Below are 24,649 nucleotides of genomic sequence, written 5' to 3'. Positions count from 1 at the left end.
AGTGGCAAATATAAACTCTTAGTTAGCAATACAAAAAATTAAAACTTACTTGCTGATTGGCAGCAATGTGAACCTTTTGTGGGGGTAAAGGGGAGGTGGACAACATCTGGAAATATCACATAGCTACAAGTTTTACTTAGACTAAATCACTCAAGACTATATTAGAAGTACCAACATGGTAATTGATGGGCAGAATCCCCATATCTTGTCATCATGGAAACTGTAATAACCTAAGGATGTTCACACTGACCGGATCAATGGGTCAAAAGTATAGTGGTTGCAGAAAAAGTCATGGAGGTGAGCTACCCCCATGCTTTCTCTCTCTCTTTTTTTAAATCAAGCCAGCTTTTTAACCCTTTTTTTTAAAGAAAGGAAATTATTTATTTTTGGCTGTGCTGGGTCTTCATTGCTTTGCATGGGCTTTCTCTAGCTGTGATATGCAGGGGCTAACTCTTGAGTTGCAGTACATGGGCTTCTCATTGCAGTGGCTTATCTTGTGGAGTGGCCCGGGCTCTAGAGTGTGGGCTCAGCGGCTGTGGCACACGGGCTTAGCTGCCCCTCGGCATGTGGGATCTTCCCGGACCAGGGATCACACCCGTGTCTCAACAGGTGGACTCTCAACCACTGAACCACCAGGGAAGTCCCTCCAGGGTTTCTTAAACAATTTCAAGTAAAACAAGTCTGAACTAGATATCCTGGAGACTAGCAAAAAGGGGCCACATAATACCAAAGAGGGTGGAATGAGGACTGTAGAAAGTAGAATACAAAGGTAACTGCAAAACCATCAGAACAAATAAAAGTTCTGGGACAAAGTAATTATAAACACATAATTACCCTGCCTCTTGACATCACCCCCTTCAAAAAGTCTTCTTTTTCCTCAACTAGGCTGAGAGTACCTGATGCTCTTAAAAGGAAGGGAATATCATTAACGTGACCGGAAGGCCCTACATGGTTTGTTTCCTCATCGTTCTCTCTCCAGACCCAACCCTCCCTCTCTCACTGCAGCCACACTCAATTATTTAAGTCATTCATTCTCAGCAGGTTACTGGCTCCCTAAAGCCTGTTCCTACATAATGAGTCCTGTGCCCTCCTGTGTTCCTCTTACTACCCAGGCTCACTCAGCTAACCCTACTGATGGCCTGTGAGATCTCAGTGTAAGTGCTGCTACCTTGGAACCCCCAGTACCTCTGGACTGGATCAAACCCTCTCTTACAGACTCTTCAAGCACCCTGCCCTGATTTCACAGCACCATACTTATCTGCAATGTGACAATGTGATTGATTACTGGAATGACACATCTCCCTCAGGGACAAGAAGGGAGGTCCATGAGGACAGGGACCACATGCAAAGTTTTTCTCTACTACCGAAACTCCAGCACATGACACAGAGCCCACCACAGCATGGACACTAGATAAATGTCCGTTGGATAAATGAACGCAGGTTAATTCATCTGTTCAGTGGCACTCTGCTAGATCCTAGAAATATAATTACAGTTAATACACAGTCCGTGTCCTCAAATGGTTTAGAGAGTAATAAAAGAGTTGGAGAAATCAACAGGCATTCTCAATACCACAGTGCTAAAGGTCGATAGTAAGGATGAGCTTGGGATGCCATGATGGGGAACACCTTTATTCAACTCAGCTTAAAGTCAGGGATGGTTTACATAGGAGGTGGTATCCAACTTGAGCCCTAAAACATGAGCCATAACCAGCTGGAAGACAAGATATAGGCAATCAGGGGGAAAACAACAGGCAAATGGGCTGCCATTCTGAGAAAATTAAGTTGAGCTGGTGCTTAGGAGGAGATGGGAAAGGTATAAAATAAGGCTAAAGAAGTTAAGAACGTTCATGTTTTGTTAAAGGCTTTGGAAGTTTTAATCATAAGAGCAATGGGAAGCATTTTTGTAAAATGCCATGTGACATCTTCTCCTCACCCCTCATCCCTAGGGCCACTGCCTTCTTCAGCTTCCTGGCTTCCTTCACCTTCACTCAGCAACCCTTGGCCCTCAATACAGCTCTAGCCACACAAACCTCTGCTTTAAACTCGTCCCTGACAGTTCACTCTCCTCATAGAGTAATCTCTTCAAAATCTCAGTCATTGCATGGTACTTCCCTGCCCTAAACCCTTCAGTGGCTTCTTGTTGCACTTAGAATGTAACACCTAAGCACTGCAAAATTCTCCTACACCAGTGTTTCTTACCATAACCATTTTGCCCACCAGGAGACAAGTAGTAATGTCTGGAGATATATCTTTGGTCACGACAACTTGGGAGAAAGAGTGTGACTAGAATAGAGGCCAGAGAGGCTGCTAAATAGCCTACAATACACAAGACCAACAAAGAATTATTCAGAAAGACAATAATGCCAAAGTTGAGAGTGTCTGTTCAGTGGTGATTGGGCCCCACTTTCGCTGACCTTATCTTGAATCACTAATTCCCAGAGGCTCTAGTCACACTAGTTTATTACTTGTTTCCCAACACACCAAGCTCGTCCTCACCCCAGGGCCTTTGCATCTACTCATATCTTTGCTTAGAAAACTATTTTTTAAATAAACATTCACTGGACACCTATGCTAGATCTTGTGTTAGATAAAAACAATAAGACAGAATACCTCCTTTTGAAAGGTTTATAGATTATTAGTTGAAGTCAGAGGTGGAAGAAAAGAACTCATGGTTTGTGCAAGATACAAATACAAGGTCAATTCCAACCTAGCGGTGGATATGAGTAGTGAAGAAGGGAAATCCATGAAACTCCTTCAGGGTAGAGACCATGACTGAGAACAATTTTAATCTTTAATATCTAATGCAACTGTTCTATACATAGCAAGGACTCAGTAAGCTTGCAAAAGGTTAAGTATGTCCTCTAAAGTTTATAAAAGTTTTTATCTTCATGGATATGAATCCAAAGCATGTTCTGCTTTCTTAAACTGGAGAATAGTTTAAGTACAAGGACAGACATTGAAACTTTCACTTCCTTTTGATACTATACGTACTTTGCCAGCATAGAACACCAGTCATTCAGGAGTAAATCCACAGAAATAAAAAATCTCTTGAGAGAAAATGACAAGCCCGACAGTGTATTTGATAGAGAGATGATAACAAAGGGGTCAGGGGCAGTACGCACCTAAGAACAGATACAGAATAAACGTTCATGCTAAAAGCCCCCCTGGATTCAGAGAGCAAGGTGGTTTATGGGGACACTGAGAACCAGGACACAGTTTTTCCCACCAAGGGCAGGGACACAGATTTGTACATATTATAATGTATTCTAAACCAAGATTCAAAGAGGTCTGAAAAAGACACCCAAGAGTACAGAGTGCTTGAGCGTGTCCAGTGTGAACCCACAAAATCTTCCTGCAGTGATGACATCTAAACGGGGCTTTGACTAGTATTAAAGTTCTCACATTTCCTATGAGAACCAGAGATGGGTTGGAAGGTTCTCGGTTATTACCCACCTTACAATTGAGTACAACTCTGAGGACCATGTAGCCCCAGATAACAAAATTCTTCAGTATGTGTTTCGTTTACCTACCTTATGGAAATCAGTGTGATGGGTCACATGAGAGCTGGAAAAAGGACTAAAACATGGTCCTTGCCTTGCAAATGTTTTGGCTCAGAAAAGAAGAAAAGGAAGTTATACTAAAAAACTACTGCACAAGATACTATGTGACCAACGTACAGCGTGTATGTGTGGGTCAGTTTCTCAGTCGTGTCTGACTCTTTATGACCCCGTGGACTATAGCCTGCCAGGCTCCTCTGTGTCCATTGGATTTCCCAGGCAGGAATACTGGAATAGGTTGCCATTTCCTCTTCCAGGGAATCTTCCCAAACAGGGATCAAACTTGCATCTCCTGCATTGCAGGCAGATTCTTAACCGCTGAGAAACCAGGGAAGACCAATGCATAGAGTAGTACAAACATAATAAGAGCAAAAACAGGTGTAATAGAAATTATATATTGTATATGTGATTACATAATGCAATGGAAATTACATTATGAGTGAAGATTTCACTGACAAGTTTTTACAAGGATGGAGATGATTTTGATAGGTGGTAATCACTGAGGAGTGGAGAGGGAAGTTTGAATAACCAGCAGAAGAAACTGGCAGATTTGATGCCAATAATTCATCTGATCAGTACACTGAATAGTATGCAGAATCATTTTAAATTTCGGGTGAGATCATATCACTTAAATTCCAAGCTAGGGCAAATGGACATTCTTCAAGGGGGAAAGGTTTAGAGGAAATAAAGTGCATAAATGTTTAGAACTATAGGACTGACATCTAAGAACAAAGTTTTTTAAAAAAAAGTCCCAGGTTTTGAAATGACGCAAAGGAGATCGGTCATTCACTCATGGTTAAACCATTAGAACAGTCTAGACATGAGATTAAAGGACTGAATCTAACGTATGAGAGAAGGAATAGAAAGGAAAAAGTTACAACAAGGCACCTTTTGTAGTTATCCAAGAAAACACACTCAAAGGTTTTACCATAGAGTATATCACACAAAATTTACTGCTACAATGATCTAATATCTATTTCTAGATACTGATTCCAAATGATTTTCCCTCCCACGTCCTATCTTTACACCTAAAATCACTTTCCTTATGAGGAGTATCCCTTGCTTTGAGGTCTGAAGCTCAAACTCTCTTTCTGCTTCTGCCAATGACTCAGGGAAAAACCTTGAAGAAGTTGTGACCTTGCCGAACCTCGTTTGCTTTCGAGTGCCCTGTAGGAATAATGTGGAACGTAACTAAGCAAAGGGATGGCCACAAAAAGCCAAGTGCCTTGGTGTTCCTCATCAGTACAGAGCTGATTGCACGATGGGAAGGTGGGTCCCACTCCAAACAGAGCAATCGGCCAGCCAGGGCCACTGGACGCAGAGCCAAAGCAAACACCACCCCTGAACATGCTGCCTTTCACATCACAATGCCTCCATCTCTCTCACTGTTTCAGGTTTCTCTTCTGAATCAATTTCATAGCACTCAGGGCTCTTTATCGTTTTAGACAGAATTTTCAATGTTCACATTCCACAGCCTCTTTCCAAACAAAATCTGAACAAAACAATATCCAGAGTGAGAAGCCTTCAATTCATGATCATGGCTCCACTGGTATCTTTATATTTGTGTCCAAACACTGGCACTTATTCTATAACTATTGTCATTCAAAGGAAAAACTTCAAATAAGCAATTCCAATGGTGATGAAAACACTTTTTAAATATATCCAGCTCCTATTTTAAGAGGTAAATCCTAATATGCCTTGATTTTCCAATGTTTTCTACAGGGAATAGAAGAATAAAATTTCAATATTTTATCTATCCTAAACTTACTAAACTCAAAATTCTGCATTTTATTAGTAAGGAAACTTAATGGACAAAAAGATTAGGTGTTTGCCTTCAAGGACACATACCAAATCTGACCAACTAGATCTCAAAAGTAAGAAGATGTTTCCAAATATTTTAGGAATAAAATATATTAGTCAACATCCATTTCCAGCCTTTCAAACTAAACAAAGACCAAAATGCCTCCCAGTATAGAACATCTAAAAATGCTCAGCAAAATACAAAAAATGTCTCATCGAAATCATGGTCTATCTGTCAGAAAGTAAGAGAAATACTGGAAACAAAAAATAATGGCAACAAGAAAGAATAAATCTACCACATCAGTAAACCCAAGAGCTTGAGCCTGCCCTCTAACACTGGGCTAATCCTGGGGCTCAGGCATGATGACCATATGAATCCTCGGGACTTAACACCAAGCCTAGGGACGTAAGGGGTAAGGGTATAGATGGCAGACATCCTCTAAAATAAAACTAGGATACTCTAAACACAGTATAGCCATTTGGTCAACTAGGAAAAAAGGCCAAAACACTCCCCGCCCCCCACCCCGCCCAGACAGAGAGAGAGACAGTGAAGACACATACTTCTTTTTGCCTTGCCACTAGATACAATGCCATTACAAAAAATCTCTAAAGATATTCCTAACCATAAAACTACAACTGAGTTTGGGGCTGGAATTCCCATTACCTTTGCAGTTTGGAAAACTTCAAGCCTAAAACGCAGTGTGAAGGGATCCTGGCCTTCCATGAATTAGTCTTACCACCACCCCTTCAAAAATCTATCGATGGATATAAAGTATGAACACTATATCCATCAAGCGTCTAAGCAATCAACAACACCTTCTTTGCCACATATTGTCCTGCAGCTTAACATTACCATCCCTCCATCAAACAGCAGAGTCCATCCGCACCTCCTTGAATGGAGGATGACACTGTGACTATTTGACCAATTGACTCTGGCAAAGGTTGAAAAAAAACCACATTTTTATTTCAGTAGTTTTTTAGAAAAAGCATTTGTCTTTGCCTTCATAGAGGACAGTTACCAAGTTAAAATCAGAAGCATAACAGTGGCTTAGTGGTAAACAGTTAATGTTGCCCTCTCCGGTGGTGAAGAAAACATGATTTGAAACAATCTTTTCCAGGATTAAATAAGGTCTTCCAAAAGTAGTACACTGAGGAGATGTGTCCACAGAGGGTGATCTATGACTCTGTCAAGTCTTAAATAACATGCCAATTAAACTATCTTGCTTTTGAAGTAATCGGTATTTTTCAGTAGTGCGTACAAAGGAAGGAAAAAGCAATGATAGCTGTTGATATGAACATTTACCTTGAGTTTGTGTTCTTTCCTGTTCACAATCACAGCTGTGATTTGCTGGTCCATGAAAATCAGGATGGTGACCAACAAGGCAGGTATGGCAGCTGCAAGGTACACCCACCAGGGGTTCCCGCCGAAGGGGGCAACAAACCACCCTCGGTTTGGACTCGTTGGCTTGAAGAAGAGAGAAAACGTTATTTGAAACAATACTAACACATACTCCACAATGAAAAATAAGTGGGGAAGACAGTTTTCTATTTGGAGAGTCAACAAGTTAAAACAACAGAAACAGTTCTACTGATAGGTTAGACAAAGATTATTCACCAAAAACTTCCTAAAGGAGGTTATTTTTAAGGCAATGTTTTAAATGAAGGAAAACTAAGAATATAGGGTGATGGAAAAGAAGCAAATGTCACCTTGCATGTTCAGGATGATCTAAGATAAGACTCAGGAGGGAAGAAAGTGATTTAAGGGATGGCCATAAGAAAAACCCAAATGCAATATTCAGTAATGAGGCAGGCAAGAAACTACAAAATCACCTTGAATTTTGTCCATAAGTCTTAGCAATTGCACTGAAGTTGTGTCTACTACTGCCAAATTGAAATGGTTTCATAATTAATACATTAAAAGCTACAAATATTTAATGTTATACCAAATATTTCTTATTTTCATATTTTCCTATTCTTCTCCAAATTTTAAACAATACAAATAAACTAAAATAGAATTCTATGAATTATTTTCTCCACATTTACTATCGAGAAATTCCCACTTCTAAAGATATTTCTGCTTCACTTTGCTCATAACTCCATCACTGAACCTATATACATTTTACTACATTTACCAGGCTGTGAGCTTAAAAAGAAAGGAACTCTGTCTTGCTCTTCAATGTATTTCAAATCCCCAGTACAGGGCTTGACTTAAAGCAAACATTCAATAAATGCTGACTTAAATAACTGAATAAATGAGAACTTATCTTTGCTAATGGCAGAGAAAATGCAAAAAAAAAATTTGTTTGCTATAACACTAATATTCCTTTCTCATTAGGGAGTCATGAAGCTAAAACTGCTGTTAGTTTAATTTTTCTCAGCAAATATATGGTTATCAGTGATGAAAAGAAAGATTACGGGTGTTTTAGAAAATAAGTGAAAGACTTAAAATGGAAAATTTAGACAGGGATATTCAAGAATGACTGAAATGTAAATTCTACCCATTAGGTCTTCACATACCAATAGGTTTATAAAATGAATAATTCCCATATTGTCCTTGTAATAATTAAAATGCACATTATATAGAAACGTGTGTTATAGCAAGCTGTTTGGTAGCAGGAAAACAGCACTGAATTAGTAATGTGACCTTGGAAAGTTTATTTAATTTTTATAAGCTTCAATCTCAACTTCACAAAATCAGGATGATAGTTATATTGCATCCTAGAATTACTATATGCATCAAGGTTACAAGTTGTTTGAAAATGTTTTGGATACTTTAAATACTCTAAATAGATAAAACAGATTTTATAATGCATGTATTTTCAATCAAAATCAGTATAATGTGAACCTTGCATTTAATTCTAGTCAGGCATTTGATTTTAGTGAAAGAATAGACAAAATGCATAGCAAGAGACCAGTTATAACAAAGAAATGGGTAACAATACAAAACTAACTCAAAGATAAGACGAAATGGAATATGGGAAAGAAAAGAAAATCAGGGGATGACCAAAAGACAGAGATTCACCTACCTTGAACTCACTTGGCACAATTAGTTTTGGAGTGTCCACACCTACTAGAGCATCTATTACACAAAAGATGAGAATGGACAAGATAATGGCAAAGTCACTGATGAGCTTTCTTGCCTGGGAAGAGAAAAAAGAAACAGGAAGCTTTAAGCACTGGATATATATATATATATATGTGTGTGTGTGTGTGTGTGTGTGTGTGTGTGTGTGAAGCACTGGATATATGTGTGTGTGTGTGTGTGTGTGTGTGTGTGTGTGTATGTCTCTGTTTGAAGTGAATGAAGAATTCTGTTATTTGCTAACAGTTTCTAGTAACAGCTTCATCAACAAATTAAAGGAGGTGTCATACTGCCGGGAGATTTTTTTTTTAAGTTGCTTTTGCATCACTTTCTTACCTGGCCAGAAATAATCTAATTGCACCAAGCAGGTGTGTGTGTTGTGTGTGTGTGCATGTGTGTGTGTGTTTAGATAAAGGAAGGGAATCAAAGAAAATTTATCCTTGAAGTACTGTACTCTCTTCCTGTATGTCACAGAAAGGAGAGCTGGATAGGATGAAATTTCAAGACATATAAAAATCTGCACAGAGACATAGAATTCTTTTTTTACTACTTGGGAGGTAGTATTGTTTAAATGCACTGGAGAAGGAAATGGCAACCCACTCTAGTAGTCTTGCCTGGAAAACCCCATGGACAGAGGACCCTGGTGGGCTATAATCCAAGAGGTAACAAAGAGCTGGACATGACTGAGTGACTAAATAACAACAATGAGGAGTACAAAGCAAGATAAATTCCACAAGGTAACCTGAAAACTCCATGAACTTAGCAGAGAAAGGGTTACAGTTTCAGGGTAATGAATAGACTGAAGACCTCAGAGAAACAAAAAGTGATGGAAGACAGAAATCTGATGGCTTCATTAAATTGGCCAAAGAAAGTATTTTTTTACTCTAGGCTAGTGCTTAAAATTTCCTGTATGTGGAGCCTCTCTCTCTCTCCACTACTTCTTAACTGTGGTTACCATTAGCTTACAGCCTTTAAACTTCCTAAGTACCTGCCTCTGGCTAGGGGCAAGGGCTGGGCTTTGTGGGGTGTGCATTAAACTCAAGTCTTCCCCGTGGAGTGGGTGCAGAATGGCCATATCTGATTCAGCAGGGAGCATGGGACCATTGAGTTGATTGTCAGGGCCTCTGCAGTGACGAGTGGAACTGACAATGGCCTAGAAGCATTACTGGAGCACGAAGGGCTGAGTTTCCCAGTAAGGTATGTATTCACGGTAGTACATAGTTTGATCGTTCAACAGAAATTTACTTAGCACATTCAGCTCTCTCTATTCACAACTTCTGCTTCCATAATGAAGGACCAACTGAACCTATCCCTGCTTGGTGCCAGGGATACCAGGGAACAAAACAGATACAATCCATGTCTTCATGAAGTTCACAGTCAAGTCATTCTCGAGGAAGCCTGCTCCTAAACAAAATCAGGATTGATTCAGCAGTGGTCACATGATCTCAGGGTGAGCAGTCAGCTTTCTGATGCTGCTAGATGGAGGGCGATCAGTGATGGGGCTTAGTGGCTTCACCGTTCTTAGGACAGAGGGTCTTTTGAAAGAGCAGTATGACTACAGCAAGCAGGTATTCATCAGAAACTAAAGTGGAGGCTGGAATTACTTGGCAATGTGGGTGTGAAGGACAAGTTGTAGTTGTTCAGTCGCTCAGCTGTGTCCAACTCTTTGCGACCCCATGGACTGCAGCACACCAGGCTTCCCTTTCTCCCAGAGTTTGCTAAAGTTCATGCTATCTAACCATCTCATCCTCTGCTGCCCTTTTCTCCTTTTGCCTTCAATGAAGGCAGAGTCATGCTCAATTCTTGACTGTGACTAGGTGGCAAGAGTCTTGAGGACTCACCAGCAGCAGGATCAGAGATGACCCTTTTGACCTGGAGTTCCTTTCCCTCTTGGAGGACTGGTCTAGCTTTCTGGACAAGTCCACACAGAGGAGCAGAGAGCCAGCTATGAGACTTTAGGGGCAATTTAACACCAATCGCATACAATTATACAAGCACAAATAGATGGCAGAGATCAATTTGGGGAACATATAGTACAGCAGTTAGAAACACAGTTTTTATAATCAGATTGTCTGGCTTGGAACTCCAGCATCATTATTTCCTAGTTGTAAATACTTATCCTTTCTTAGCTTTAATTACTCCAACCACAAAATGTAGCCAAAGTAATCCCTATGACTTCATCAGTTTGTTACAAGAATTAAATAGGATAAGCCATGCAAGTGCTTAGCATAACACCTGCAACAACATAAACTCTCCTAATATACATTAACTCGGGTTATTTCAAGTTCCACAAAGTCTCTTTGGCTGCAGAAACCACTGGAATAACTAATCTACTGTCAGGAGGTCTTTGAAAGGAATCTTGAATTCCAAGAAACAAGAAATAAAAGCCCAGTAATAATATGAAACTGCCACGCAGAGCTCATTTTGGTTGGAAGTATCTGGAATCCCTGCAGAAAAAAGGATGTTTCCAGGGGCTCAATATTGGAAGAAACACTCATTTCTTTAGTTTGTGTGAGTTAAGTTTTGACACAGGCAATTCGGGATGGTCTGGCAAGTGATGGTCATTGTGAAGCAGGTTTAATATCAAGATGTTACAACTGCTCTGGTCCAGTAGGTTGTGAATCAATGAAGACCAGAGGTCACTGCAAAGGCAAAAAAGGAGTTCTCTCTTCTTTATCACCCTCCCAATCCTTACTTAGCAAGTCCAAGTTTTTGACAACTCCGATATCCTAGAAATTGCTCCAAAAGAGGGTAGTGGCTATTAAAAAGTCAGTGTTTCTCCTCACCTCAGCCCCCTCCATAAACAGGAGGAGGGAAGCAGAGGCTAGCAATGAGTCCAATCTGCCATTTCTTGGTAGAAATTCCATAACGCCCGTATCTCTGGCCCTCCTAGGGGAAAGACCTGCCCGACTGGAATCACTACCAAGTACCAGAGCAATGTTGCTTCCTTACTTAGGAGAGGAGGCATTCTCAACCTTCCACACACTAAGCACCAAAGCCCTAAAACTGCTCTTTCAGTAGTTTTCTCCATCTTCATTAATGGCAATTTTTTTTCTTCCTATTGCTTAGGCCAAAAACTTTGGACCATCCAAACAACTCTTCTCTTCCTCTCACATCCTACATCTAACAGGTCAGCCAATTACCTTCAAAGATCCTGTCTCTTCTCATCACCTCCATTTCTATTCCCACCCTTACCTAAACCACTGTGTTATCTCATATGGTTCCTGCGTCCCATCTTCCTGTCTCTGTGCTCACCTGCTTCAGGACATCGCCAAGATATCAACCAGGATAATTATGCAAAAATTTAGGTTAGATAATGTGGAAGGTAGAATAATGCCCCTCTAAAGATGCCTAATTCCTTGACTCTGTGAATATGTAATGTAACATGGCTAGGGAGAATTCGAGTTGCAGGTAGAAGTTAAGGGTACTAATCAGATGACCTTGCGATTGGTGAAACTATCTAGGATTATTCCAGTGGGTCCAGAGTAATCACAAGAATTCCCATTAAGTGAAAGAGGGGGCAGGAGAGAGTGATGCAGCATGAGAAAGACTGGACTGATTGCTGCTGGCTTTGAAGACAGAGGAAAGGGCCCAAGAGCCAAGGAATGTGGGCAGCCTCTAGAAGCTGGAAATGGCAGGCAAACAGTCTCCCCTAAAGCGTTCAGAAAGAACAGTCCTGCCAACACCTTGATTTTTAGCCACTGAGACACATTTCAGATTTCTGACCACCTGATCTCAAGACAGTAAGTGTGTTTCAGCCATTATGTTTGTGGTAATTTGATATAGCAGCCATGGGAAAATAATATAAACAAACAGATAATTTATCTATTTTAGTTTAATCATTAGTTTCACAAATTCATATATTACATATAAATTTGTAAGAACCCCTTGGCAATGGCATTCTTGTGAAGTGTGGCAATATTATACTATATGTATCATTGTTGTTCAGTCTCTAAATCATGTCTGATCTCTTTTGCAACACCATGGACTATAGCCCACCAGGCTCCTCTGTCCATGGGATTCTCCAGGCAAGAATACTGGAGTGGGTTGCCATTTCCTTCTCCAGGGGAATCTTCCTGACCCAGGGATTGAACTTGCGTCTCCTGCATTAGCAGGCAGATTCTTTACCCTTGAGCAACCAGGGAAGCCCATATTACGTGTATAACAGTACCTAAGAAGTCAAATGCTAATAATTCAGGATTACATTTCTTAAAATGTATGGGGAAAAAAATGCTACTCTATTCATAAATATTGCTTAACCCCATTAAAAAATCACAGCCAGGGTGATATGCTCTGTACAATAAACTGGCTTTTATTTCCCCTTCCTTCCCGTTAAATTGTACAATACTGTTCTGAACAGCAGAAATCGCCCCTGGAGGGTGTTTATTGTAAGACATTCATTTCTAAGATATTGGATCTAATTTAAACTTCATAGTCAAGGAAATTGATTTTTCCCCGGCCACTTTTCTATTCAACTCTAAATCTTCTAATTAGCGAAGGTAGGTAGGGGTGCTATTTTAGCAGGCTCTTCTTATCCTATACTAAAATTAATCTTTAATTTGAATGAGGCAAAACGAACAGCAGAAACTACAAACACAAGCATTAAAAATGCTCTAAAAATGTCAAGCACTGAGTACACCCAGTTTACTAGATATACTCTAGGACTCGGATACAAGAGCGTGGCATCTGACTTTAAGGAATAAGAATCACCCTCTTTGGGCTTTTCTCACATTTCCAAACATATTTAGCAAAGAAACATGTATGGATTTCCTTTCATTTTTAGTTTATTTTATCCTCCCTTTTCACCAAAGTTGATCTCCTTCAAAAACACCAAAATAGTACTCTTTTATATAAATAAAGAAATCAAATTAGAAACCCACAGTTCCTAATTTCCTACTAGCTATTACTGATAATGCTTAGAAGAGGCGCTAAAGTTTTCATGAGAAAACTTCCCACAAGATTTCATGCCAACCCTGTGGATTCAGAGGCCTCAAATTTAGCTTGGACAAACATCATAACTAATGGGTCTATCCAGTTAAATGCTAAGTCTCTCCAGGCTCAAATTTCAACATCCTAGGAATATAAACTATTACAATCTAAGTGAAACACAAGTTGACTCATATATCAAGGACTAACTATAAAAAAAAAAGTTTGCTCTTTTTTGAATGGTACACAGATGTGCTATGACATATGATAATTGCTCCACTCATGAATGGTGAAAAGCAAAGCATATTTCAATGAAGACTTTTATATCAGAACAGTTTTGAGTTTTTATATTTTTATTTACCATTTTTCAATTATAAAAACAAAAAAGAAAATATTTCTGTCCTCTGCACACTTACAAAATATCTCAATGAATCTAATAAAAAGCAACCTGGCTTAAATATTTAAACTACCAAAGCAAAGAAGAAATTAAGTTGATGGGAAGGGAAATTCAAATAACCATATGCTATTCTCTTGTTCTTGGGCAAAAACAACCTAATAAATCTATTATACACATACTCTTCATGAAGGATGATACTGTATTAATTATTAAGAGAGTCATAATCATTGAGACACCAACAGTGAGAAGCTAGTTAATTTACAGGGATAAAAAATGAATTGGGTTCCTTAGAAGCCCCAGAGGGTATTTGGTTTTCACTTTGCGAGGATTGCAGCTGCTCCCAAATTAACTGGGGGAGAGGCTGTGAGCCTGCAGAGCGGTTCTCAGTGGATGGAGCTCTTACAAAGAGACAAGCACAGCAGCAGGCACCCTGTGGGTTCTCAATAAATATTAATTCATGATGTCAATTCCTTCCATGATTGCAGTGCATGGAAAACGCTAAACAACACTGTAAAAAGCATTTATTCTAGATGGAAAAAAAAAGTATGTCAGACAAACATGTGCCTTTTGGCAGTCATGAAAAGGCAGAAAATATCATAAAAAATTTAAAATTTGATCCCCCCAAATAGAATTAGAATTTGGGCTTCCCAAGTGGTGCAGTTGGTAAAGAATCTGCCTGCTAATGCAGGAAATACAAGAGACTCACGTTTGATCCCTGGGTCAGGAAGATTCCCTGAAGGAGGAAATGGCAACCCAAGTATTCTTGCCTGGAAAATTCCATGGACAGAGGAGCCTAGTGGGCTACCGTCCACAGGGTCTCAAAGAGTCAGACAAGACTGAGGATGTGCGCGTGCGCGCGCACGCACACACACACACACACACACACACACACACACTTAGAGTTCACTAACAGGAAAGTCTGATTTAGACTCCAGGATTTCTATGTCACAAGCTCCAGACTCAGAGAGATTCAGGGAACTAAGAAGGGAATTGGATTGTGTTACTTATCTAGGAGGACCTCAGAGCCTACAAATTAAGTGTCTACCAGAAAGAGATTGTTCTTCCAAGTAGGGGCAGAGGGGAGTAGGCCTAAGAAAGTGGTTCAACAGGGAAGCTAAGGAGACTTCAGCAGTCACAGCCTCTTCCTCCATTCTGCCTCAAACTGTGCAGAAGAAAAAGACCCACATGAATGACTGCCAGACCCAAGTAAGTAAATCACCTGGAAAATACTACGTCCCAGTCTGGTCACTATATTCTAAGTTGAAACTGAAAATTTGGAATTGATTCAGAGAAGGATGACCAGTAGAATAGGACTCCAGAAAACATACCAAAAAAAAAAAAAATGATGAGAGACCTCAAGAAGTTATGAGTAAACTACCTTCACACATGTGAAATCTGTCATAGATAAGAAAGACTACACTTGTTCTGTGTAGCTTCAGAAGGCGAGGGCAGACCCCGAGGATAGAGGCCATGGAAAAGTTGATTTTTGTTTCTATCAGGAATGCCTTGGAGATGTGAAGTTCCCTATCTGAGAGGCATTCAAGCAGCCCACAAATGAGCACTTGTCAGGAAAGAAGAGGCAACATTGGACTCAATGCTGTTTAAAGTCCTAACACTAAAATTCGATGATTAAGACTCAGTTATCAAAACTTCTTGATCCTCTAATAGGGCTGTCTTGGCTATATCTCCTCTTCCTCAAACCATTAAAATAAAGGGTTCCAGGACTTTAAAAGAAGGTGGTTCTATAATTTAATATTAAGGTATAAAAATTAAACATCTTAAAAGAATAGTTAGTAAGTCATATGTATAAATTAAGGGCTTTTCTGGTGGCACTAGAGGTATAGAATCTGCCTGCCTATGCAGGAGACATGAGAGACTTGGGTTTGATCCCTAGGTGGGTCAGGAAGATCCCCTGGAGGAGGGCATGGCAACCCACTCCAGTATTCTTGCCTGGAGAATCCCATGGACAGGGGAGCCTGGCGGGCTGCAGTACATAGGGTCACAAAGAGTCAGACATGACTGAAACGACTTAGCACGCATGCACGTGTGTATAAATTAAACAATCTAGAAATGGAGCAGGAGATCATTTTGTATTAATGGATAGATTTCAATGCTGGGGACTTTTCTATGATGGATAACTAAGTTGATAGTGCTTCTGACCAACAAGGTACCACGGCCAAAAAGGCTTCTTCTTTCCACAGATTACCTCTATGCAATTATTAAAATCTCCCGCATCACATAGCAAAATGGACTTTGCAAAAAACAGACAAAGAAAAACTCTCAAAAAACAGTCCAGCCAATCAATGCTCCCAATATTTTTTTTTCCTTTGGGTTTTTCTCAATTTAGGTTAACTGTAATTTTTGTCATATGTCCAAAATCTTTGTTGAATATTGAACCGATTGGGTTGTGTTCAAAACCAAATATCCCTTTGTCATTCTTAAGGGAAAAATATGAAAACCAGTTTTGGATTAAAAACAAATTTGACTTTAAAAATTATTGTTCTTGGTACAAAATAACACAAGAATTTGAAAATCTGATTCCCCTTCAACGAGAGCAAAGTCATTTCTTAAATGAGTTTCAATGGCAGGATGTGGTCTGATAATTCTACAAGAACTAGCCAAATTATCACCCAGTGTTATCAACGCTAGAATGTGACAAAGAGTACGGGCCCATTATTTCTTCCTCATATTTGGATACATTATTTATTTCAGTTTGACAGTTTTTACTATTCACCAAGAAAGTTTCTGAGAGAAAAAGAGAGTAGGGATGTCATCTGATTCTTGTAAAGATCTGTTTATTAAGTAAACACAGACAACATTAATAGAATTGTTACGGGCCAAAATGACAAATAAGAATCAAGTTTCCAAAATATAGCTAATTGTGGAATCCAGACTGTTTTACATGGATAAAAACTAAGTATGTTACCTAACAAACATGCTCATTATGTTTTTATTCAAATTCCTGAAGCCCTACACTTTTTTCTCATCCACAAAGCCAATACCTCAAAGACCACCATCAATTTATTTAGGTCACATGAAGTCACCAAAGTGTGATCCCACTGTAAGCATGAATGGGACAAAGGATTAAATTGAATCATCTCATTTAAAAATTCAAAAATTGAATTTATTCAACAAATACATATTAAGTTCCTACTATATTCCAAACCCACAAATTACTTCTCCTTGTATCCTTATCATCTAGTATTATATCAAGCACACAGAGTCAAAACAATTTTTTCAATATTGAATGAATATATTAACTGTAGGGTATAGAATACTTTTTTAAAAAAGAAGGATATCAAATAACATTCTGCTCAAATGTCATCTAAATAAAGCAAAGAAATTGTCAAAGCTATTAATAGTACATGAAACTTACAGATTTTCTCTATTTAAATGACAATAACAACCAGGAGGCTATTAAAGAATCTCATCATTATATCAATGCAAGGGAGCATTAGCACTGTTGCTTATTCTAAGAGGAGGAAATTAAGTAGATCCTTGAGAAAAACACTTTCATGCCAATTACATACATCAGTCAGCACACTGCATTTGACTATGCCAAAGTACCAATAATTCTGCCTAATTCAGAGGCTCTATAGATCTGGTCCCATCACTTTATGGGAAATAGATGGGGAAACAGTGGCTGACTTTATTTTTCTGGGCTCCAAAATCACTGCAGATGGTGACTGCAGCCATGAAATTAAAAGACGCTTACTCCTTGGAAGGAAAGTTAGGACCAACCTAGATAGCATATTAAAAAACAGAAACATTACTTTGTCAACAATCATCCATCTAGTCAAGGCTATGGTTTTTCCAGTGGTCATGTATGGATGTGAGAGTTGGACTGTGAAGAAAGCTGAGCGCCAAAGAACTGATGCTTTTGAACTGTGGTGTTGGAGAAGACTCTTGAGAGTCCCTTGGACTGCAAGGAGATCCAACCATCCATCCTAAAGGAGATCAGTCCTGGGTGTTCATTGGAAGGACTGATGCTGAAGCTGAAACTCCAATACTTTGGCCACCTCATGTGAAGAGTTGACTCATTGGAAAAGACCCTGATGCTGGGAGGGATTAAGGGCAGGAGGAGAAGGGGACGACAGAGAATGAGATGGCTGGATGGCATCACCGACTCGATGGATGTGAGTTTGAGTAAACTCCGGGACTTGGTGATGGACAAGGAGGCCTGGCGTGCTGCAATTCATGGGGTCGCAAAGAGTCAGATACGACTGAGTGACTGAACTGCACTGATAGATTTATGAGTTCTTCTAATCACAATCCTCCTCTATCCTTAAGATGACTGCTTTCATTTTGCCACCATATGTTGCACTGATGGCATCTATCTCCAGGAGTAGCATCACTGGTTGGTAGGGGACTCTGTAAGAACATTTCCTGTTAAAGCCCTGAGGCATCTGCTAGAGAAGATCACAGATTATGCTGTGATGCTCCTTCAGGAAGTTTTGATGACAAAATACTGGTGAAAGGCTTGAGGCCGATATAACAGGAAATATATGGGACAACAGATCCCACTGCACCCCTCCTAAAAGGATGGGAAGCACAGGGGGCAGTCAGCGGGATATCGCTACTCTACCGTATTCCACTGAGAATCTGAAAGTATCTGATAGATTAAATTCCTGGGACTTCCCTGGCAGCCCACTGGTTAGGACTTCGCCTTTCAATGCAAGTGACGTAAGTTTGATCCCTGATCAGAGAGCTAAGTTCCCACATGCGTCATGGCCAAAAAACCAAAACATAAAACAGAAGCAATGCTGTAATAAATTCAATAAAGATTTTTTAAATGGTCCACATCAAAAATAAGAAAAATTCCTGATGGACTATTAGTTAGCAAAAGACTATTAGTTAACAAAGACTATTAATTAGCAAAATTCCTGATGGACTATTAGTGAGCAAAGACAAACTGTTTCATCTTAAGTGCTCAAACTGATGGACTGCCAGCGACTGGCTTCATGAGGGAAGGTGAGCGCGGATAACCAACCCTGATGTGGGCAAAGACAATGAGAGAGACTGAACTCGGGGACAGAGGTACACATGTAAGTGAAGTGAGAGTGCTAGTCACTCAGTAGTATCTGACTCTTTGCAACCCCATGGACTGTAGCCTGCCAAGGCTCCTCTGTTCATGGAATTCTCCAGACAAGAATACTGGAGTAGGTAGCCATTCCCTTCTCCAGGGGATCTTTCCGACGCAAGGACTGAACCCAGGTCTCCTGTACTGCACACAGATTCTTTATCACCTGAGCCATCAGGGAAGCTCATGTAAAGGAGAGCTATTATAGCAGGATAATCACGTGGACTGGTGAGTTTAACTTGATAAAGAAAATCCTAGAAAGATAAATATGATGGATATCATTTTTGTCATATCAGAACCTTTTCTACTCCTCTACCAAGTTCACTGCCTTGGGAAGCTGACCTGTGTGGTCTACAATAGACTCCCTTGCTCTCCAGATTTCAGAAGATTTCAGCCTGTCCGGGAGAGAGAGATCAGATTATTGATTCCCATAGCGATATCCCTTTGAGGTTGCCTCAGGCTGGCTAAATTCCTCAGTCCAAAGGAGGTCATGGGGCCTCTCTGGAAAGCTCTACCACTCTCTCTTCTCCCAGGTTCTAGCAACCACTTCCATTCCACATCCTTTGAGCCAGAGATCATAACAATTCCACTGTTATTATCACTGGACATTACATGTTCTCTTGGAGTTTCCTTCAACCTAGTGTCACCTTTGTATATCATGCTTTCATTAAACCCCTCAGACCATCCTAATCTGAGTGTATAATTTTGAATTTGCTAGATGACAACTGTGGATCATCCACAGACAGAGGCTGGCAGCAGCTGCAAAGGCAGACCTGGCATAAAAATGGAGATAACAATGGACTCTGGGGAATCTGTACTTCCTTCTCACTGCTATAAGCAGAAGTTAAACATAGAGAATTTTATTTTAGGAGATGGAATCAGAAAACTCTCTTTAAGATTATAGAATATTAGAGTTTAAAGGATGTTAACTGCCATCTAGCTGGGCTCCCCTGTTATGGGTGTGGACTAAAGTCCACAGTTAGCTATCAAAGGGTGCACTGTTAGTTACTGGCAGTGCTGGCCTTAGCATCCACAGCATCTGGGTTCCTGCATATGTGCTCTTTCCATAAATTGCAGCATTCACCTCTGCTTGACTGGGCTCCACCAGCCAACAAGTATTGAGGGCCTAGCCTGCATCCAATCTGGTCCTAACTGATGTGAGGAATAAAACAGAAGTGTTAAGAGTTTCCCAGCAATTCTCAGTCTTGATCGACTAACAACTCATACAAACATTTAGAAACAGAAGTACAAAAAGGGAGTGAAGGCTGTGTGAATTAAAGGAGAAGTGGACACTTTTATGGCAAGGGCACCGCCATCCAGGATTAGCATTTTGCGATTTTAGAGGTTTCATGTGAATTGTTGGTGAGACTGAGGAAGCAGTAACAGTTAGGCTTGAGCACTAGCACAGTAATCACATTTAAGCATGTAAGTTTTAACTGTAGAATATAAAATACAAGTATGTACTATGCTAAGTCAGGTCAGTTGTGTCCCAACTCTTTGCAACCTTATGGACTCTAGCCTGCCAGGATCCTCTGTCCTTGGGATTCTCCAGGCAAGGATACTGGAGTGGGTTGCCATGCTCTCCTTCAGGGAATCTTCCCGACCCAGGGATAGAACTCAAGTCTCCTGCATTGGCAGGTGGGTTCTTTACCACTAACACCACCTGGGAAGCCCAAAATGCAAGTATATGAATCTATAAACATATTTGCTCCTACCTACAGAGATCATACTTCTAAATGACAGCTTAAATGAAAACATATTTTGGCAAATGAAAGGAAAATAAAATGTTCTTATAATTTATGTATGTAGGTATTATTAGTTAGCTATCACTGTGAAGTGAGTAGGGGAGGGAGATGATAGTGTGAAAGCCTACACACTTAAATATTACTCCTTGGAAATCAAATCTATGTCCTCCTATCTGTTTATTTTATAATTTGGGGTAAGCAGCTGTAAACAAAGTTGAGAACCTTCTCAACAGGAATTGTAACTAGAATGCCTTCATTATTTTATTTTCACATATTCAATATTTTTCCAACTTTTCTCAACAGCATTTATCAATGTCTGAGAAACTACCTGCTTGGGCTCTTATAAGGAGAAATTTCTTGAAGTCCAAAGAGCTATTATCGATTTTGGAATTTGCAGGGAAAGAAAAGGTGATGTTTACATAAACAGTTAAAATGATCACTATTCATCTTAAGGTTGAAATTATTTTGCTAACTATGATTTACAAGTGCTTCACAAATTCTTTCATTTTCACACTATGGCAAATGAGAGAGATAAAAAGGGTGATGATTCCCAAAGTGTGAGCCAAAAAAAAGATGTCCCATAAATTAATAATCAAGAAGGAAAAATCTCAATATAGAAGAAGAAATCATCCTCAAAGACCTTTACCCAGGAAACTGTTCTACACGTAACATACCATTGAAGAGGGGGACCAAGTAAGCACATTTCCCAGTACGGGAACTGGTGTTACACGCTCAAAGTCTCAGGGACAAGCACTTAACCTGAATGTGTGCAGAAGACAAATCTTAGACAATAAAGAGCAGCAGGAGTGAGAACAATTATCTGCCTGCAGAGGACAGTTTCCACCTATGCCCTCAAGTGTGAGTGTGTCTGTGTGTGTACAAACTATGGGCTAAACAAAGAATGGATGAGGGCTGAGTTCTGCCTAAGGACCACCACTTTGTGATGCCCTTTCAAGGCAAAGTTGAACACTTCTTGCTAAACTTCACTTTGAGGCAATTTTTCATCCTTTGGGCCAGCTAGTTCGGGACATTTCTAATGAAATCTGCAGACCACAGTAACCTGCTGTGGTCTGAAGGCTGTCCTTCCAAAATCCATATATTAGAATTCTAATCCACAAAGAAGATGATATTAGAAGGTGGGGCCTTCGGAAGAGAATGAGGATGGAGTCTTCAGAATGGCATTAATGTTCCTATAAAGGACACCCTACAGAGCTCCCCAGCCCTTCTGCCACCTGAGGACACAGTGAAAAAGACGCTGCCTAAGAACCAGGAAGGGAGCACTCACCCAACCGTGATGGCACCTGATCTTGGACTCCCCAGCTTCCCGAACCATAAAAAATAAATCTGTGTTTACAAGTCCCCCAGTCTTTAGTATTCTGTTAGAGCCACCCAGACAGACTGAGACAATCATCAACAACTGCCTTTATTTTCCATTTCATAAGAGATATCAGGAACAAAACATTTCCTAGCTGAAAGTGAATATATTAATTTTCAGTCTCATTTCCCAGGAATAAAAAAGGAATTTTATCAACTACATCTCATGTCTTCCAAGTTCTCCTGCTCCTTCTACACAGAGCTCGGGAGGAAAGATTCATGAGATTCCAGTTGTAGAGAGCAGCTCACTGATAAAAATCAAGATTACTAAGAACTACTGACATCCTAAATAGTGAGAATTGAACTGTAAAGCAAAGGATTAGCTTCGTTCTGCAAGTAAGAAAACAAAATGCCATTAACTAAATGTTGGTCTTATCTTGTAGTCTCTCCAGGAAGCACAGTTTTGACTTGAAGCTCACCCAAGCATATTAATGGGAGACAGGATGTCTGCACAAGACAAGTCAGCTCAATTACCTGTGTTTCTCTACCATGGCATTCGTCACTATGGGAAGGGAAGGCTGGTTCAGATGACACCCATATCTTACACCAGTACTTGTGTAACAACACGGTTTACATTTATTCCCACAGCCCATAGTCCAACTACTAAATTACTCACAAGTACAGCTGATGAACAAAGAATTCTATGTCAAAATTGCTAATTAATATGGAAAGAGTTTTTGCTTACGTACTTAAAATACACCATGGATCTCAAAGATCCATGGATCTAAATGGTATCGTGCATTTTTATATAGAATACACCTGCTTTTTCCTTTCAATACAGTCAGAATTCAGACAGGCACAATTTAGGATAGAATTATGCGAGCAAAATCCCGAAAGGTTTTTTGAAGCTAGACTATAATTATGTCAAAAATACGTATGCACAGAGACTGGAAAGCAATTTTTAACACACGAAATCATATTGGAAAGGTTGAATTACAGGTGCCTTTTTCATTTTGTAAAACTGTATTGTTATTGAAACAGTGGGAATTCAATGAAAATTATTTAAAGCTCAAGTACTCACCGTGGTTGGAAAGTAAGGACTGGTTTTGAATTTTTTCAAAGCCATAGAAGAAGTGTAAGTGCCCAAGAAGAGGATGAAAGACATGAGTGTGATATCAGGAACAAAACCACAGTTGTTGCCCACAAGCTTTCCTCCATATTTCAAACACTCCTTTGTCGTCAGAAATGCCCAGTCAAAGGTAGCATTATGGTACTGCAGAAGAAAAACATGAAAATTTTTCTGGAGAACACTGTGATACATCAAAAGCAGCTTTTGATCCTTGATGGTCTATTTGGGGATTTATGCTAGAAGTTTCTGTAAAACAGTCCAAGGATAAACCACTGAAGGGTGAAATCTGAGGAGGTGTTAACGGAATAACAGGTAAGGGGGGCCAGGAGGCTGGCAGTTATTGAAAATACAGTGAGAATGATGCAATCCATTACCTGGTTTGTACTACAACCCTACAATCACCCATCTGTTCAACAGACACAAACCACAAAGCCCTTGCCTGTGAACCTTCCTAAGAGTAAACCAAGACACAATAATCTCCTAAGTCTCTAAACGTGAGACTCTGAAACATCTCTGATGTCCAAAAAGCCCTGACTTCTGCGGTGCACAGCTTCTTGGGCTTCAGTCTGATGGCCCCAGATTCAGCGCTCTAAAGTTTATATCTGGCTAACTAATTTACCCCACACTTTCACAAATGAGCTATTTCTTTTCAAAATAACTAGAGATTGGTGACTTGAGGAACTAAACTCTAAAAATGTTGGAGAGCTCTGCTTTTCCAGTTGTCTATCCTAATGAAACATAGCTTTTCTTTCTGACTCCAGGGTCAGCATCATGAGCATCCATTACCGGAATGTGTTATGAGCTGAGGAGTAGGGTATGGGATCTCCATCCCTCTGCTTCATGGCCTCAAGCTCACAAGGCCATTTTCAAATTTTCTTCTGTCTCATGAATTGCGGTCACATTGTCAGTGCCGCACTTCTCGATAGCAGTGTAATTCTGTTCCTATTCACTGTTCCTAAAACGCGGGAGAATCCTTTAGCTATGGTACTAGGTAAGGCCAGGACACCCATCCTCCAGATGCTGAGTTTTCACTGTTATAAGCTCACAGCTGTCTTCTTCTCTTGAAAACTGCCTTTCACGATATAACAGCAGCCTCATTTGGAAGGTTATGCTCTCTTGCAGCCGCTTACTGACCGACACTAATGCGGTGCTACTGTCCGAATATCTGGGCTCTCCTAAGATTCACATGCTGAAACCTTACCCTCATATGTGATGGTATTCAGAGGTGGAGCCTTTGGGAAGTGATTAGGTCAAGAGGGAAGCTTTCATGAATGGGATTTGTGCTCTTGCAAAACAGAGAGCTCCTTGTCCCTTCTGCCACATGAAGACACATGAGGAGACTACCTAGAACCAGGAAGCAGAGCTTCACCAGACACTGAATCTGCTGGTACTAGGAGATCAGACTTCCTCTTAGGTGCAAGGCTAATGCGTATGTCATGTACTCACAGAAGAGTAATTCCAAGATACTTCTCAAATACAAAAAGATAAATTTTTCCTGTCCTTTGAAGGCAGGAGTTCTACCTCACACCAAATGCATCATCAATATCCTATACTATTCATGCATTTTCTTGATATAACTAATCTAGTAATAAAAGATCATACAGAGATTAAAGAAGAAT

The 24,649-nt window shown here is 40.0% G+C and overlaps 1 protein-coding gene across 5 annotated transcripts in view; it reads right to left on the bottom strand.

Moving 5' to 3' along the window:
- The window catches only part of SLC4A4 (solute carrier family 4 member 4), a 351,440-nt gene that overhangs the window by 29,351 nt on the left and 297,440 nt on the right, over positions 1-24,649 (bottom strand). For all 5 annotated transcript variants that reach the window (XM_043447564.1, XM_043447563.1, XM_043447565.1 and 2 more), the window contains exons 16-18: positions 22,983-23,174; positions 8,384-8,497; positions 6,661-6,822 (exon numbers count right to left, since the gene is read on the bottom strand). In XM_043447564.1, coding sequence (XP_043303499.1) covers positions 6,661-6,822; positions 8,384-8,497; positions 22,983-23,174 — 468 coding nt within the window. The remainder of the gene's footprint in view (positions 1-6,660; positions 6,823-8,383; positions 8,498-22,982; positions 23,175-24,649) is intronic.

This window comes from Cervus canadensis, chromosome 26 (assembly GCF_019320065.1).
Source record: "Cervus canadensis isolate Bull #8, Minnesota chromosome 26, ASM1932006v1, whole genome shotgun sequence".
Classification (NCBI taxonomy): Eukaryota; Metazoa; Chordata; class Mammalia; order Artiodactyla; family Cervidae; genus Cervus; species Cervus canadensis.
The sequence above is the reverse complement of the archived record's forward strand: the minus strand, read 5'-3'. Positions and strand labels throughout refer to the sequence as shown.